The sequence below is a fragment of the Rattus norvegicus genome, chromosome 4 (assembly GCF_036323735.1).
Source record: "Rattus norvegicus strain BN/NHsdMcwi chromosome 4, GRCr8, whole genome shotgun sequence".
NCBI lineage: Eukaryota > Metazoa > Chordata > Mammalia > Rodentia > Muridae > Rattus > Rattus norvegicus.
Genome location: NC_086022.1, coordinates 25,467,142 through 25,484,601, shown reverse-complemented (window position 1 = coordinate 25,484,601; position 17,460 = coordinate 25,467,142). Strand labels below are relative to the sequence as shown.

The window sequence follows — 17,460 nt, the reverse complement described above, 5'->3', positions numbered from 1 at the left end:
TTAAGGGGTGGGCAAGAGGGAGCCGTTTGGAGGGTACTATGGAAATTCAGGCTAGAGAGATGGTGTTTGCATCCCGCGGGGAGCTGCGGAGGAGGTGATCAGGTTAAGATAACTGAACTGATGGATTTGGAAAGTGAAGCTTATTAGGTATGCTAGATGCTTGGATGAAAGGTATAAGGCAAAGGCCATGGCAGAATGGAGGGAAGGCGATTGGGGGAGAGGTCAGATGCTCTAGGTGGGGGAACTGGGCTGTTCACAGAGTATGAGGATGAAAGTAAGGGCATGGCATGTTTGGGGAACTGCAGGCAATCTCCATGCAAATGAAGGGGACATCAAACCATCTTCACGCAAAAAAAAAAAAAAAAAAAAAGGAAACTGCAAATCTGTCTAGAGAGGTGGAAATGGTTATATCCATGCCAGGAGAGTTTGCTATTTGGAGTTTGCTATTTTTTGAGAACACATACTTCTGTTAAATCTACTTAGCAAAATTAATTTCCAAAGGGAGTCAACTTCATAAGACTATGCCAGCCGACACGGGGACCAGCTATTTGGAGTGTAGCAAAACACCGGGGATTATGTGGCCAAAGTCCTGTAAGAAGCATAGTTATTATAGAATTGAAAGCCTTTGTCCCTTTATACAATCTTGGATATACTTGGTAGAAACGGACGTCAAGGAGAGGACCGTTGAACCCAACTGGGCAGATGTGGCCACGTGAGCTTAATGTTGCCTATCATGTTGCCTCTATTACATCAATATGCAATTGAGAAAGCCAGGTATCTTTTCCAAAAAGAAACAGTAAATACATCTGATTTTGCAATTGTTAAACAAAATAAGAATTGCCCTTGGTAATTTTTCATTAAGACAGCACTACTGCATAAAATACTCATAATCTTACATCTAATTTCAAGCTTTATTCTATATATATATATATATATATATATATATATATTCTACACACACACACACACACACACACACACACACACACACACACCTATGGAGCTAGGCAGATGGTAGAATCATAAAAGACCTCACATGTAAGCATGAGTATGTGAGTATCTAACACACACACAACAACCAGCTGAGTGGTGCATACTTTTAACCACAGTACTGAGGTGACGGAGACAGAAATCCATCAAGCTCATTGGCTATCCAGCCCAATTGAAGTGACGAGTTCCAAATGTACTAAGAGAGTCTGTCTCAAAAGAATAAGGTGGAGAACACTTGACACATGACAACAACACGCATGCAAACACACACACACATGCACCTGCCAACAAGTGTACACCTTCTGGTACCGTTGTATAAACTATACACAAACACACATGCACACAGACATACACACACATAGACACATATACAGACACACACAGACAGACAGACAGACACACACACACAGGTTTCTATAAACTCAACATGAAATTCTAGAATCAGTATTCTACATATACTCCTTTAGACTGAAGCACTAGATTCATATAGTCAATTCTTTAATTTTAAAACTATCTCGTTAGATAATTTCTTTATCTCGGTACCTTTGTAATGCAATTCTCATTTCCGAACACATTTACCTTGTGGCTAGCCTATCTTACCCGTGTCTTCTGTAGTTTAAATCTGTTTTCTCAAAAAAAAAATCTGTTTTCTCTCATCTGCTCTCTTCGTAAATGGAGAGGGGTGGCTAATGTCTGACTGAGAAGGGCAGAATGGCACTTTGTGGTGAGGCTTTGCGCAGGCAAAGAGAATTGGAGAATCAAAACTGGTAATTGAACAAGACAGAGGAAAAGAAGATACATTTGTTTTATTTATCTAAATTGTGGCCTTATTTCTTTACTTTCCTCTGCTTTTTTACCACCCAAACAGCCAGATGAAGGAAAATGGTGTGGTTATTGTGCAAGAGCTCTCTGATATCTGAGCTTCACTCATTTGAACTGTTAAGGAATGAACCTACTTTATGTATTCTCAGACTGAGGGACAGATAGAATGTAAGAGATAATGTATATGGAGAATAAAGAGGAACGCTTATTTCACAGACAGTCTTCAGGGGCGTACGTGCTTAGATAAGCGTCTTTAAGAAGTAAGTCTTTATGAAGTGAAGATTCTGTTTGGTACTGATTTTTAGGGTCTATCTTTACTTCTTTGGAGAAGTCTGGAAGACTTGGTAAGAGATTCTAAGATGAATGATAAGTTACTAGTAACCTATTCCCCCCATCCCCATTGTGTTGTGGCTGTTTGTTTCTATATGAATTGACACACATAAAGGATAAGAAATGCTGGCCCTTCAGTGCTCCCTGTAGTCATTCTGGTGGTGAGAGGGGTCACATCCATCAAATGGATAAGAAGGATGCTGATTTGACTCCATTCCATTACTTTTGCCCTTCAGGGAGAAGAGAGGGTAGAAAGTGAACAAAACTTCACAGTGCGATTTCTGTGACTATTCTGCCATGAACTGTATGGGAATTTTGGAATAGAAGCCACTGAGCGCTGTTCCTCCCTCACTGCACACAGTCATGCATGTTGCAGAGTGCTTGAGTCCTGGCTGACCACCTGCAAAGGAAGTGTGAGAATGCCTGTTGCTCCAGATCGTGCCATTTAAGCATATAAACTTCAGGATCTCGGGTGAAGAACTGAAATTGATTGTGAAGGCCAGAATCATTGCCCAATGACATAGGGGACTTTTAACAGGGTAGGCATAGAAGTACCTTGGATCTCTTATAAATGCGGCTTACAACTTCATAATTTGGCCATAGACGGTCACTGAGCTGATACCACATGTCCTCAAACCTAAAGCCTGGATTTTAATATGTTAATATATTAATAATGCAAAACTTTATTTAGAAAAAAATTTTTTTTGCCATATTTAGATGTAGGTTGAAGAGAGCAGTATCCTTTTTGGAGGCGCTGGCATAGCTACTTCTGACCAGAATTATTTCAATCTTCAATTTGTTTCTATTAAGGATCACAAAGTTGCATTTTATAATATAAAATTTGAGAGAACCCACAACTTCTAAAGCCCCAAGGGAATTTTTTCTGTCTAGCAAAATAAATAAACTGCCGTGTTTGGGAGTCACCATAGTCTGGTCGCCTTTCCTATTCTGTCCCTAATTAGTCTCTGGGAAAAGTGACTTTTTCTCACCCACTGTGACAGTTATGAGATTCTTTTGCTCAAATCCCTCACAAGAAGAGCTCAGAATTCGTGTTCCTTAGACAGTTGCCAATTCCGCAGCAGAAGATTAAATGCCCCTATCATATGTGTCATATCCTGCAGCTAACAAAAAAGAAAGTCAATGTAGCATGGCCCCTTTCCGGCGGCTGCCACAGTGGGACATCAACCTCGCCTTGGGATCTTTCAGTTTCATGTAGCAAACGAGCCAACGTATTCGTCAAAAATGAACAAGATTATCATCAAAAGAGCATTACGTCTTGGGATATTTAAGATTATGAACCCCCTTTTGTGTTGGTCTAAACTTCTAGAGCAAGGCTGTCTCGTTAGGGGCAGAGGCTTTTGGCTCCCGGTTGAGCCCCTTTGTTCATTTCACAGAGGACAATAAGGCTCGCTGCTTACCTGTGAAGTTGATTTTCAGCAAATACTCCTTGTACAATTTCTTTCCATCTAGGATCTTCATTGCATCACAGAGCTTGGTGGTGTTGGGACAGAGGGTGCGCTGCATTTTGTGCAGCGCATGCGCCATGGCGTACACTGCATTCACCACAAACATAATCTTGGATTCTTGCTCATAGTTGCTGCTGTCAATGGCCAGGTGCTTGTCACAAACCTGTCTGTGGTTTCTCTTGTTCTGGAGGCTGCACTGGAACTTCTGCTCCCAGAAGTCTCGGAACCAGGGGTTACGATGATTGTTGTAGGGGTTGAGGCTCTGGAAGTAGCGATCAAACTGGCGAACCGGGTGAGATGCCAGCTCAAGGGTGATGGCGCCATAGGCTACATGCTCACTGCCCTTGACTATGCTCTCCTGAGCACCCCAGCCGTCGCTGGCCACCCAGGTGAAGGAGGCATTCACGCGGTTGGCTGCCGCGATCAGCTCTCGTGAGTCGTCACTGCGCATGAACAGGACCACGACCCGCGCATTGGGTTTCTGCAGGAGCTCACGTATCACGCTGTCGTAGGACTTGCGGATGTTGGAGCGGCCCACCTTTTCAGCAGTGGCGATGCAGATGTTACGCAGCCGTGCTTCCTGCTCGAAGGCCTCAATCCCTGTCTCCCCATAGTCACCCTCAGAGGCAACGGTGGACACATAGGTCCAGTTGAAGAAGCGCAAGATCTCGGCCATGGCTTTGGCCTGGTAGAAGTCAGGGGGCACGGTCCTGGCAAAGTAATCATAGCGCGACTTGTCACTGAGTTTGGCGCTGGTGGAGGCGTAGCTTATCTGAGGGATCTGGAAGAGCCTCAGCAGGTTTGCCACCTGAGCAAAAAAGAGAGAGGCATCTTTTTAAAAAACCCATAAGCAAATGACTATGTGAGAGAGAAATCTTTACACCATTCACGTCTGTTACCAGCTTCCTTTTCTGTGCGGGGCAGGGGAGGGGAGGGGATCACTTCTTGAGACCTTTACCAGATACTTTCCTCGGTAACATGTTTAGCTATTAGGGAGCAGGTTCAAAGCAGGCAGTGTTTGTTTTAGAGAAAAGCATGATGAAAAATGGGAGGCCACGGTGGCTGGACCTACTTAAGTTCTGTGCTAGACTCTAGACTGATGAAATTTGCTCAGAGGCTCTGAACGTGGTCGTTGTAAGTTCCCTGGGTCCTGCTATAGCTCAGCAGACAATGAACTACAGTGAAGTGGCCAAATTCGGTTTTCAGACAACTTGGCTGTGGTTGTATAGAAAGATCCGGGGTGTTTAATTCTCACTTCCCCCTCTTTCGCTAAAAATGGCAGTCTCTGAAAGAGTTTAATTTGGGAACTGAGTGCCACATGGACAATCCAAATTAGACATTTATTATCTAGGTTAAGCAAAAGAAACAAAATAAATTCTACTTAAATTCTATTCAGACCATTCAAAATTTTAGGTATATAATTTGATAAATTTCTGAAGATACTGTAACTTTTTCTTTGCCTTGTTTTTTTTTTCTTAGAATTTGAAAAGGGAAAGCATGCAGATAAACTCTTTTTATGGTATTTTTGAATTCAGATGAAATTCAGATGAAGTATTGAGGAATGATTGAGTACTTTGACATATTTCAGGCCTATGTTGTATAAAAATTTGAATTTTTATTAGTTAATTATCAACATTCCACTATTTTTATTTGTTATAGGACAAAAGAGGAAGTGATCTGAGTTTATCAAGAAGTACTGCATGAAATACTTTGAAAAAAAATATATATATAGTTACACCTATCAAAGTAGATTACATTTATATCTAGTAAGAAATTTGCTTTTACTCCGGTGATGGTGGTGCATGCCTTTAATCTCAACACTCGGGAGGGAGGCAGAAGCAGGCCTATGTCTCAGTTCAAGGCCAGCCTGGTCTACAGAATGAGTTCCAGGACAGCCAGAGCCACATACAGAGAAAACCTGTCTTGAGAATAAATAAATAAATATATAAACAAAGTGTTTTCTATTCTTCCTAGCTTCAAAAAGTTCTGTCTTTAGTGACTTTAAGTCACATAATCCTCTGTGTCAACTTTAATAAAACAAGTTGAGTATTTCAGAAGACTGTATGTTGGAATGAGCTTAGGTACTTTGAAATTTTTTCTTCTGGCAATTGAATGTTTTTGTTTACCTAAGGGACACAGGGCGATCAGCTTGAAATGGATAGTTCTGAGCACAACACAAGCAAAGGGATGCAATGGCCATCCCAGTCCTGATGAATCCTCATTTCATGGAGCAAAGGAAACCAAGGACAGCTGGAAAAATCTGAGACACGGCACACCAAATAATGAAAAATTAGAACCTCAAGACAAGGCAAATGATTGGATGAATGGGTAGAATGCAGTTCTCTGCCAAGGACTGGAAACGTCCGCACAGAATGGCTTGCCTACACTGGCTGATCAGAGCACAGGAGTACTTTTTGTTTATTCAGGGTAAATGAATAGGCAGGTTGCCCTGAACCAGTATTTGCATTACTCCTAGTATCCGACTTCCACTGGACTTATGTTGTACTATGGCCACTGTGGTGATATAATCCTTTTCTGTGGAGACCTGATTGTGAAGTTTCTGGGTAGCACCAGAAAGGCCATTTCTTATTGATGGAATACTTTCCTCATCTTGTTGGAGTCACCAGAGCCTGTTCTGTCTAGGGAGACATTGAAGAATACCCAGAGACACTATTTTCTGGAAATAAAGAACCACAGCTCCTAAGCTGTTGGAATTTTCTTCTCCCAAAAGGGTAAGGAAGTATTCAACTTCCATTGACTGCTAGATCCTGTGGCTTTAAGTTCACTGCTTCAGAATGTCTGAGAACAACTTACAATCAAGAAAAGCTACACAGAAGGATGAGTTAGCTCCAACAGGAAAGTTACATGAACATTCTCTGTGCTGGAAGGAGGTACAGCGAGCTGCAGCCTGTTTGGAAAGGTGGTGAAGTAGAATAAGATACTGACTACCACCCTTGTTTTTCAACGGCTGTACATGTCACAGTGCATGTGTATTTAACTAAGGAAGCCACAGCTAACTCTAGGAAAAGGGAGCATAATTGCTGAGTTAAGATACAGGGGTGGAACTCTCCTAAGTGCAATGTCAACTGTATCATCTGTATTGAACAGCATGGAGCAATCATGGAAAGTAATGGCACTGTGAGGTACATTATGAACACATTTACAACAAATGAATGCTACGGTGAAGTACTGAGATAGTCCCATTATGGTGAATTGTTCTTCCAAACTTAGGTTCCTTAGTTACAAAGTAATCATTCTGAATTAATGAGTAGGTACCACAGAAGGCAGATCGTTAATCTCTCTCTCCTCACTCCTTCAGTCTAGTCTGATTTCTAGAGAACAACATTCATACTTTGGTTTGTGCATTTTTATGAATCCATTTTCTTAGAGCATCAGTTACTATTTGTAATGATTGTGTGTGTGTGCGTGTGCGTGTGCGTGTGCGTGTGCGTGTGTGTGTGTGTGTGTGTGGTATGTATGTCTAAATCTACACATGTATTTTTTATTGTTATTTACAAGGGTCTTTTGAGGTAAGTATTATCTTAATTTCAACATGCAAAACTGGATTCTGTGAACTCCTGAAACTTTTTCATAGTTTTGTAATTAAGTGTGGTAGAAAATCAAAATGCAAAGCTAGGCATTTGACTTCCAATACCATGGTTGTCTTCTCCTGCCTTCGTCTTCACCTCTCTTGTGTGGTCATCAATTTGAGGCTTAGAATGTGGAGACATTCAGCCAGGGACATAAACAGTGTTTGGTATGTCAGACACTCTCGCGCTGACGTCAGTAGGGGTTTTCTTTGTACATGCACGTTGTTGTACATGCATGCATGTGTGAATGCAAATACATGCCTGTTCTAGAATATATGTGAAGGAGCAGGAAAAGCTCAGGGAACACTGCCCACCCTCTGCCTTTCTACACATACCAGTCTTCTGGAGGTTCTTGCAAGTAGGCCTCACATCTTGCCATAAGAGAGCTGGGATGACAGACATGTGCTAGCTTATGTAGCTATGTGGAGTCTGAAGGTCCAACTTCAGGCCTTTGTGCTTTTGTAGTAAGCTCTTTACCCACTGAGCTGTCCTCCTAGACCTCAGATTTTTGTAAATGTAAAATTTAAATTTGCCCAGGTATCTGCTAAGTTCTGTCTCATTTGTTTAAAATTGGGCATTTAAAAACATTCCTGCCTTGGTAACTGACCATATATATTTTTTTTTGGAGAAAGCATGAAGTAAGAAAAACTCCTACACTGGACATTATTTTGAACGGTAAAGGAAGAATCATCTAAGAATGGGAAAGTGGTGTAAAACTAGGAAGAAAGTTACCCAGTTATGTTATTATTAGTAAGAGAGGAGGAAAGAAAACCAGGACCTAGTTATGTTTTAGACAGAAGCATTTTAAGAGAAGATGGGAACTTTTCATAGGTATTACATAGGTAGAGATTATTTAAGTAATTTAGTTTAAGAGCAGATGAAGGACTTAAAGATAATCCACACAATATAGTCTCAGAAAGAGAGAGAAGATAACCCTCCCCAAACCACACTTTTTAATGGAAGGCACTGGAGGAACTGAGGGTTAAGGGATGAGTGGACCTGATGTGTTGGGAGTATCTCTGTGCTCAGTGTCAAGCTGACTATGAACTCATAAGAACCGCAGACAGTACAGAAAGGAATATGAGTATGGAAGTGCATTTTATTACTGTTTTTACTTTGCTTTGACTTGTGTTTCATGAGAAGATACAGTTGGTAGAAACAGAGCTAATGGCTGGAGAAGCTGACTCCATAAACATAGAAAATAATTGCTAGTCATGGTGATGGATGCCTATATTAGAACCTGGGTGGGCTAAGGCAGGAGAATGGGGAACCTGAGGCCTGCGTGGACTTCATTGAGAGATCCTGTCTTTAAAAAGATGACAATATCATTTCCCCTTTCTTTCTTCTCAGTAAAGACGTATTCTAACATGGAAATGGATAAAATGGGGATAATATGAAAAATTTATCTTACACCAAATCTCTCAAGAAAGAAAAGCTCATAAAAGCATATTCAGTTTACTCCTATCAGTGAATCCTGGAAAAATGAAGATTAAATTGCAGAGTCATTTTAATAAATGAGTAGTGGGGAGACCAAAGCTTACAAGAAGAGGGCGAAGGCAAATTCAGGGAAGATAAAAGAAGAGTGGACATGAGATAATAGGCATGGTTTTGGTAATTTTCTAGTTCCTGGTTATCCTAACAGATAAGGCGCAAACACTGAGGCATGAATGACACAGTTACTAGGAGTCAGGATGAGCTTGGTAAGAGCTCACTACACTTCGAGCATCAGTTGAACCACTTAAAGAAGGATTGTAGTCTGCAGAGCCATAGAGGATCATGACTCCAACCGAACATTGATGAGGTGAAAAGGGGAAAGTGATTGCAGTTGGATAACAAAGTAAAGATCTGCACAGCAAAAATTTAAAATACATTCAAAGCAGATTTTTCAGGGGTGGGGAGGTACAGAGTGTGTCTCTGGGTATCAAGCTAACCTCCAACTTGCCTTATCACCAGGCTGTCCTTGAGTTAATGATCCTTCGGCCTCAGCCTGAGGAGTGAAGTGCTTGGATGCATTGGCCATGCCTAGTTGGGAGCCGCTTGGGAGAAACTGTAGATCTAGCAGCCAAGTAAGACTAAGTTCTTCATCAATCCTCTTGGAAAAATAAAAACAAGCTGCAGGACCATCAGACGTCTAGTGCTTCAAGGCCTAAGAACAGTGATTAAACTTCTATTTTATAGGCAAGGAGACTGACGTTCACAAGGGGAAGTGACTTTCTGAAATGTACAGTGCCACGGCAAGAAAAGCTAAGATGGAGTCCACCCTCTGGGCAGGATAAGGCTCCCTTTCTGCAAGCAAGGTGATATTATATCTGCTGAGATGTAAGTTTCTGGGTAAAAGGTTAAATGACAGAAGCCAAGCTTTTTTATGAATGCCTCGTGCGTCGGCGGGGGGGGGGGGTGGATACTACAATAAAACAGGAAAAAGTAAAACTAAAAAATGAAAGTCAAAGGTTGCCATCCACACGGGCTAAAGTGTCAAAGACTGAGTAGTGAGTGCTTCATTCACTTGAGATTCGGTTCAGAGTTCTTCAAAACTGGACAGAGCTGAGTCAATCTAGTCAGTTCCTGTTTTCAAGCACTCGTTTTTAGAAATGTCTTAGGATCAGTAATATGTTTCACAGCATTACTGACATTTTGCCCTAGCTCTTGTCCCATTGGAAATGTATTGTCACTCTTTCTTGTTAATATTTTAATTGCATTTTTATTTACGTTTTAAATGTTATCCTGTTTCCCAGTTTCCCCTCCAGAAACCTGCTATTAATTTTTTTTAGATTAAAATGCAACTACAGCATTTCTCCTTTGTCTTCTCTTCCTTTCAAGCTCTTATATACGTTCCTCCTTGCTCTCTTTCAAACTCATGATCTCCCTTTTCATCAATTGTCATTTCATGCATAGATGTCTATGTGTGTTTGTATGTGTATATGTATTCCAAAATACAACCTGCTCAGTCTGGTTAGTGTTGCTTATCTAACAAATCGGTGTGCTCTTCTCCAGAGAAACCCAATACTCCCACTCCAGAATTGCTCAGCTGCCTGTATTGCTTTGTGTAGGGTTGAGGTCTTGTAGGATTTATCCCATGTTTGGCGTGTTTGTTATCGTCTTTCTACAGCTCATGTTTGGGCAGTCGTGTTGGTGGATGAGACTTTATGATGTTGCTTGTGATATTACTGGGAGACATGGTCTTACAGAGAGCTGATCCTCTGGTTCTTACAATCTTTCTATCCCTTCTTTCACAAAGTGCTCTGAGCTTTCGATGTGAGAGTGATGTGTTGATGTAGCCATTGGAACAAAATTTGCATGATTGGTTGCTGGTTTCCATAATGGTGTGCTTCCGAGAGTTCTTTGATGAGTCCTGAGGAATACACGCATCTCGGTGTCTGAAGGCTATACTTTGGAATATATTTAGGGTTTCTGCTGGTTTCATGCAGTAGTGTCTGGAGTTTCTCCTCCAAGATCCATGACTTCACTTGCCCTGAGCAAATGGCTACGTTTCCCTTTTATTGGGTGGGTCTTAGGTCCAATTGCAGACCTGTTCGTTACTGCCAAGGTATGTCTGCCACTACTGCACCTCTCAGGTTTTTGTGCCATGCTAGCCTTTGTTGTAGTGGTATATTTTCTCCTAATGTTCAAAATAATTTTGTGGGGTAGAAAAGATCATTTATACATATATATATATAATTATATATTAAAGAATATATATCATTATATATATTGAAGAATTGAGGCACGATATGTTAATAGGTATTAGATGCTGGATTTTATCCTGTGAATCTGAGACTTCTCTCTATACTCTATCATTCCACATTGATTTAGTTCATTCTGCATTCCAAGTCCATTGCCAATAGTTCTCAACTCAGTGCTGCAATAAGGCAAGATATTGTATTTGTCCATTTTTCTCTCTGATGCTCTAAATTCCTTTATTTGAGAAGCTTGAGCAATCCCTCCTTGTAAGCACAAGCATTCTTTTAAAGTTATCTGGCTACGCTTTGTAGTAGCCTCATAAACAAGTGTTTGCGGACTGAGCATCTGTAATGATAAAAAAGATTTTTCCCTGTAGTCCACTGGGGAGTTTTTGCCTAGAGGAAGACACCTTCCATCTGTAAATATCACAGTGGAAACATGCAGTAAATTCTATGTTATTTACTAAACCTTTGGAGCAGAAAATGTGTATCCTTAATCTCTGTTAATCTTCTCTCACTGCGGCCCAGAGTTTGGGGTACTTCAGTATGTTTGTTAACTGAATGAACTAATGAGTGAACGGCTAATTTTCTACTCTACCATATCACCTTCTCTAAGACAGAGACAGGTGTCTGTGGAAGAGGCAATCCACTGAGAAATGTAAAGCTGCCACCAAGCACTTCTAACAAACAATTTGGTGTGCAAGGTGAGTTCTTTACTACTTGTATTCAGTTCTTCATAAAAGTGATACACAGGCAATTAGAATGTTAGAGATCCTCTGTCAAGATTTTCATGCCATTAAAAATCAGTTTATCCAAATCATGTTTGCATGAACAGGAAAAACAAAACAAAACAAGAAAAATTCTATATCAGTTGTGTTTGCAAACCTGCCAGTTCCATAAAGACTATAAAACAAATTAAGGGCCTTATCATGACGTTTGATTAATCAAAGAATATATATTTCAGTTGGCCTCAAATAAACATAAAACTAAGGCAAGCATCACCAAATGATTTGCTCCCAAGGTAGGGACAAATGCATTGTGTACAGTCACATCAATTACTCATTTAATATTCTTGCTTTGGGAATGTATAAAAATTTGCTTTTCCCAAAACCAATTCTAATTGTGGAAAGGTGCTACTGTATAATCCAAACACTTGTTTACATTAAAAGAATGAAGCATATATTAGTTTCTATGCATTTATTTATTGTCTATATGTATGTGTGTGTGTGTGTGTGTGTGTCTGTGTGTGTGTGCATGTGTACTCATGAGTGTACATTGGCATGGGAGCACATGCTATGTGAGCATGAAGTCAGAGGACAATTTAGATAAGTTTGTTCTCCTGTTTCATGGTGTTTGATCTTGAGGATCAAACTCCAAATTGTCAGGCTTGGTGGTGACAAGTCCCTCTCTCTCTGGCCCAAGTAGCTGGCTCATGCTAGTTTTATATGCAGGTTTACTATGAGGAGTACATTTTTTGGTACCTTGAATTTATCCAGGAATTCGGTTTTAACTATAGCCTAGCAAGTCACAAATATATTAACATTTATTTTTAGTCCAAGAAAAAATTACAAGGTTGTTAATTTGTTTGATAATTGTATTTTTTTGTGACAGTTTTCACCTTCATATTATTCTAGGTGGCAGCCTTTATTTTGATGATTTTTTTGATCATGAAGAACAAAAGAATGTGAACTCTGGGATAGACTCAGGGTGTCTACCGTTCTTTTTATGTTGTGAAAAAAGAGAATGTCAATTCGGAATTGTCAGAGTTATCTGTTGGCACCCGTGTCAGGCTCTCCCCGATACACCCATTCCACACGTGAGCCTTAGCCTTTCTGCTTGACACAATGTCATTTTGAGAAAAAAAAAAGAACAAAAACTAAAACAAAAACGAAAAGGCCATGCACTTTTAGAGTCTAGTATGAATAAGTACCCACTAATGTGGTTTTCCCCCATGAGACTTATTTTTCAGAACTTTTTATAACATTGGCTTCTGAATCTGTGCTCATACATTAAAGAGAACGATGGCAACTGGGTTTTACGCGGACCTGTGCTTAGTTACAGAATTCCAGATGGAAAGAGGCACCAGACACTTCCAAGAAAGATTCTATTTGTAGGCCTAAGCTATATACATTTGAAAAAGGAAGCATTGCTGCTGTCTCTGGGATCTGGAGCCCTAACATAGTCATCTCGGTAGCTTTGCCTTTTCTGTGCTGTTCACAGTCCTCTCTTTGGGGCTGTTTTCTAAGAATAAGCCTCCACCTTTAATTGTTCTGTAATGCATGCTGAATTTTTATTTAGCCCTTTTAATTAAATGCGTATATATATATATGGCACCGAGGGTTGAACTTTGAACCATCTGTTAACTCCCAGCCCAGTTACCAGGTGAAGTTCCAGAAATCATGAGGCTAAGAAAGCCCAGTGCTCTTCCTCTTCAGACAGATCAAATTAAACTATTAGCTGTACGAAATACCAGATTGGCTTGTATTTTAAACTAAAACTGGAGGTGGCTTGTAGTTGAGAAACTGCCTGAGGAATTCAAGCTGTTCACATCACATGAGTTATCTGTCCATAAAGGGTGCCAATCATACCGTTATTGCAAAAAGGGATTAGTCATTTTTTTTTGTCTTTTGGGCACGTTAGCTGCAGCACATCTGGAAACATGGCCCCCACCAGGGCTAATTTGAATTTAGGAAATTATATAATATAATAGTGGAGCGGATGGCAGTTTGCTCAGTATAATATGAAAATAATATGCTTACATTGCAGGGGCTTTTAAAATGTGAGTCAAAGATGTTTGTTGCCATTTTCCATCTTGACATAGTCCCAATCATGATCCATGGAGACCCCAAGAAAAAGACCCTGAAGGGTGTCTCCAACTGTCCTGATTTCTATTTTAGTTTCGCCCGAGTCCGTCACACTGAGCACCTGTGGTCTGCAGTCTGGGTCATCACATGCTTCTGTTTTCCTCCTCTGAAAGCAAGGGATTGATTAGTCACGAAGCTTCCCTGGTTTCCTGTTCTCGTGACTGATCGATCAGACTGAAAGATGCACAGATTGAGAAGGAGTCTGAGTCCTATTACTTCAGAGGACAGACATCAGGAAGCAGGCCAGGAGTTCTGCTGTGACAATGCCATGCCACACTGTAGTGGATCCCTTATTTTTCTAGCTCTACCTCAGGAATTATTTTTCTACTCAGATTTAGCCAGTAGTTACATAATTTTAAAAAAGAAGTCATTTTTTCCCCCAGAGAATCATTGAATATGTCTTTGATCCCCTTTTTCTCCATGAGTTAATTTTCAAGAGAAGTCGTGAAGCTGAACTGGTTTCAGTTCCATACAGTAATAAGGAGCCTGTGGTATCTTATTTAATGTTTATGTTAAACAGCTATACTTACAAAGCACTTGCAGGGTACTCAACACCAAAAGACATGTCAGAAGCATCCTTCAGTGCTTCAGGGATTGATTTTTGGGAAAGTCTTTTGAAGATTTAACAGAGTTACAAGTTAACTTAAGCTATATTTTTCTGAAGCCCTAGAAGTTACTTGCATACAGTGGTATTGCAAAAATGCCGTCATTATTCCTGTTTCTGGTTGTTAAACAAATGTAAAAATTTGGGGGAGCTGAGGGTTATAGCCTAATGTTTTTGTAGATGACTAATGCTTACTTTTGAGGTCCTGTACTAATTCAGGGAAGAGGGATATGCATGCTGTTATTTGTAGGTACTAGAACAGTGTATTCAGGAATTTTTTAAAATGTGTATTACTTGAGCAAGGTTGTGAGCACAAAGGATTCAAAGCGTGTTTAGTACCCAGGACTGGACCAGCATTTCCAGTTCAGTTCCACTTAAGTAATGAAGTTACATTAGGATTAAATAGCAGTATATGGGGAATGCTAATTTATTGATCAGCCTAAGCTAAAATAATTTTTAAAGCATTTTTCTAAAATGTAGATTTTTCTAAGATAAATATACCTAAGCCCTCACTGTCCTCAAGACAGTTATTCTTATCAGTTATCTCTCTCAGGCAACACAGAGGAATAGGCACAGGTTACATTCTGAGATACTAACGCAAGGCACAGACTGAAGAACAGCCAGTCTCACCGAGGTGAGGCATGACAGGTCATAATATGTAAGGTTGACCTTGAAGAGTAAGTGGGAGTTCCCCAAGAAGAGGTAAGAGAGATGGACTTTTAGGTAGAAGTCAATAGTGAGAATGGTGCATATTGTGTTATTCCTATCAGATATGTCACCAGAACACCAGTGCCTCATAGGGACAGGAGATGATAAAGACACAGGGGTTGCAATCAGGCTGCTAAATGCTTTCCATTAGGCGAGGAATATTTTGATCTATGCTATTTAGGATATAAAAATTAAAAGTTTAAGCATAGGAAGTATGTGAAAAACAGTCTTAAAACCACCACAGTGGATGGCATCCAACTTGAAAGTCACCAGGCGAAGGCTCTCACTTGGACAGAATACTTGTTCTGATGTAGACTGAGTCCTTGAAGGCCAAGAGGCCTGTAATTTCAGTAACTCTGAACAGATTAATGTAAGTGTCAAGACAAGGGTGCTAAAGAAAAATAAATCTTCCCTAAAACTTATTTCAATTGGTTGATAGTAATTACTCTGAGCATTCTTTAGTTCGTGTCATTGGTTGGTCACCATCTTGAAGGGAAGCAGGTCATAAGCTATGACAGTTATTAACTGTGGGAAGGCTGAAGAATGTTAACTTCCTAAGAGTGGTGCAGAAAAGATAACATAGCAAGTTCTTCATAGTAGAGTGAATTGCTAAAGAGTGTTGAAGAGCCCATGCTTGTATTTGAAACTCACTGGGTGGCACTGACCTACCTTTTTTCATTATGTTGTTTCAAATTTGATATAAACGAAAGCACTCAGTAAACAAAGGCAATGTATGGTTAATTCACATGTCCATTTAAAAGGTCAATCAACCCTTGCCTTTTATAGGAAAAAAAAAACTCCACAAACTATATCATGCTTTCAATTGCCTGTTTTCTAATTTGAGAGTGTTTAGTCGCCCAGTTTGTATGCCATGGAGATCCCCTGGGAACCAGGTGACATCTACCCAAATGTTAGGCCCAGTGCCTAGTCCCTGGGGTGCACACCTGGCCTATTCAACTGTTCTACTGGTGGCAAATATCTCAAAATGTTTTGCCCTTCCAACCACCTGGCAAAAAAAAAATCTTATCTATATTTAGAACATCATTTTGGGAAGTACTGTGGCTATTGTGTTTTCTTCTGTGCTGCAATTCCCAATGTTGGGTATGAAGTCAAAGAGCTGGCAGGAATTAAGACTTTGTCACTAGTAACAGAGAGATTTCCATAATATGCCAGGTGGTGTTGTCAAAAATAGCGACATTATAATTTTAGTGTTTGAAGTCCTACTGATAAACAGCCTGGAGTATCAGTGTTTGCTCAGAGTTTAACTGCAGGTGTTTGGGGAACATTATGCTTAAATCCCCCAAGTCACTAATTGGAAAAAACTCTGTTAGCTCGCAACCTACATTTTCCCATGGATTAGGAAAACGCCTCTACTACATTAAATCAATGGTCTTTCGTCATGGTAACCACTAAGGTTGGCACTTTTTTTTTTATCACAATACCAAACCTTGTTCTACTGGTTTATTGAAAAGGGGCCTACTTTAGTAGTGATGTGGAAAGAAAACTATGAGTCATTAAAACAATCATTTTGGGACTGGGGAGATGGCTCAGCGGTTAAGAGCACTGATTGCTCTTTCAGAGGTCCTAAGTTCAATTCCCAGCAACCACATGGTAACTTGAGATCATCTGTGATGGGATCCAATGCCCTCTTCTGATGTGTCTGAAGAGAGCAACAGTGTATTCACGAACAAATAAATAAACCTTTAGAAAACAGTAATTGCTTAGGTTTGACTAAAAGTATCAGGAGTCTTATTTCAACTAATTTACTTAGTAATCTGTAGTCACAAATCATTCGCTAATAATCTTAGCAGTGCTGGACTTCTTGCTTTTCACCCCATGGTGTTCATCCTATAGTGAGATCTGTAATACAAACACAGCCGTGCCTCATTCTCTCTGTGTAAATTCACACAGTATGCATGGTGGTCTGGGTGGCAGCCTCTTGTCTCTCACCAGAGTAATTTCCTAATAAATATAGAATAGAAGGGGAATTAATTAAGGGACAAATTAACCTTAAAGCAGAGGGAAATACAGTGTATCTTTGGTAATTACCTCTGGTGAGAATTTTCTACGATAAAGCAATGTTAGCAAAAGCGCCTTTAATTGCTATTGATGGCGCCTCCCTTCTTGTGATGGAGCCCTTGAAAAAGCATTGCCCTTTCTTTTGGGAAGCTGAGCAAGAGCAATAGAAGGACTCAGTCAACCAGCTGTGTGGGATCGCTTTGGAAGGCTGAGGAGGAAATGCAGTAACGCTGAGACAACTTTTGAGTGAGATGTTCCCGGAACTTAGACTGACGGGATGATGAGCACGTGGCACGGGAGGCAAGACATGCACGGATCCGAAGCGTAGAGGAATTTGAACTCGGTGCATTCTTTCAAGGAGTCTTTGTTCCTCTTGGAACTACTCCT

The 17,460-nt window shown here is 40.3% G+C and overlaps 1 protein-coding gene across 11 annotated transcripts in view; it reads right to left on the bottom strand.

The window, feature by feature from the left end:
* The window catches only part of Grm3 (glutamate metabotropic receptor 3), a 281,504-nt gene that overhangs the window by 116,120 nt on the left and 147,924 nt on the right, over window positions 1–17,460 (bottom strand). For all 11 annotated transcript variants that reach the window (XM_063285522.1, XM_039107014.2, XM_039107009.2 and 8 more), the window contains one exon: window positions 3,561–4,416. In XM_063285522.1, the coding sequence (XP_063141592.1) occupies window positions 3,561–4,284 (724 nt within the window). In that variant the 5' untranslated portion in view covers window positions 4,285–4,416. The remainder of the gene's footprint in view (window positions 1–3,560; window positions 4,417–17,460) is intronic.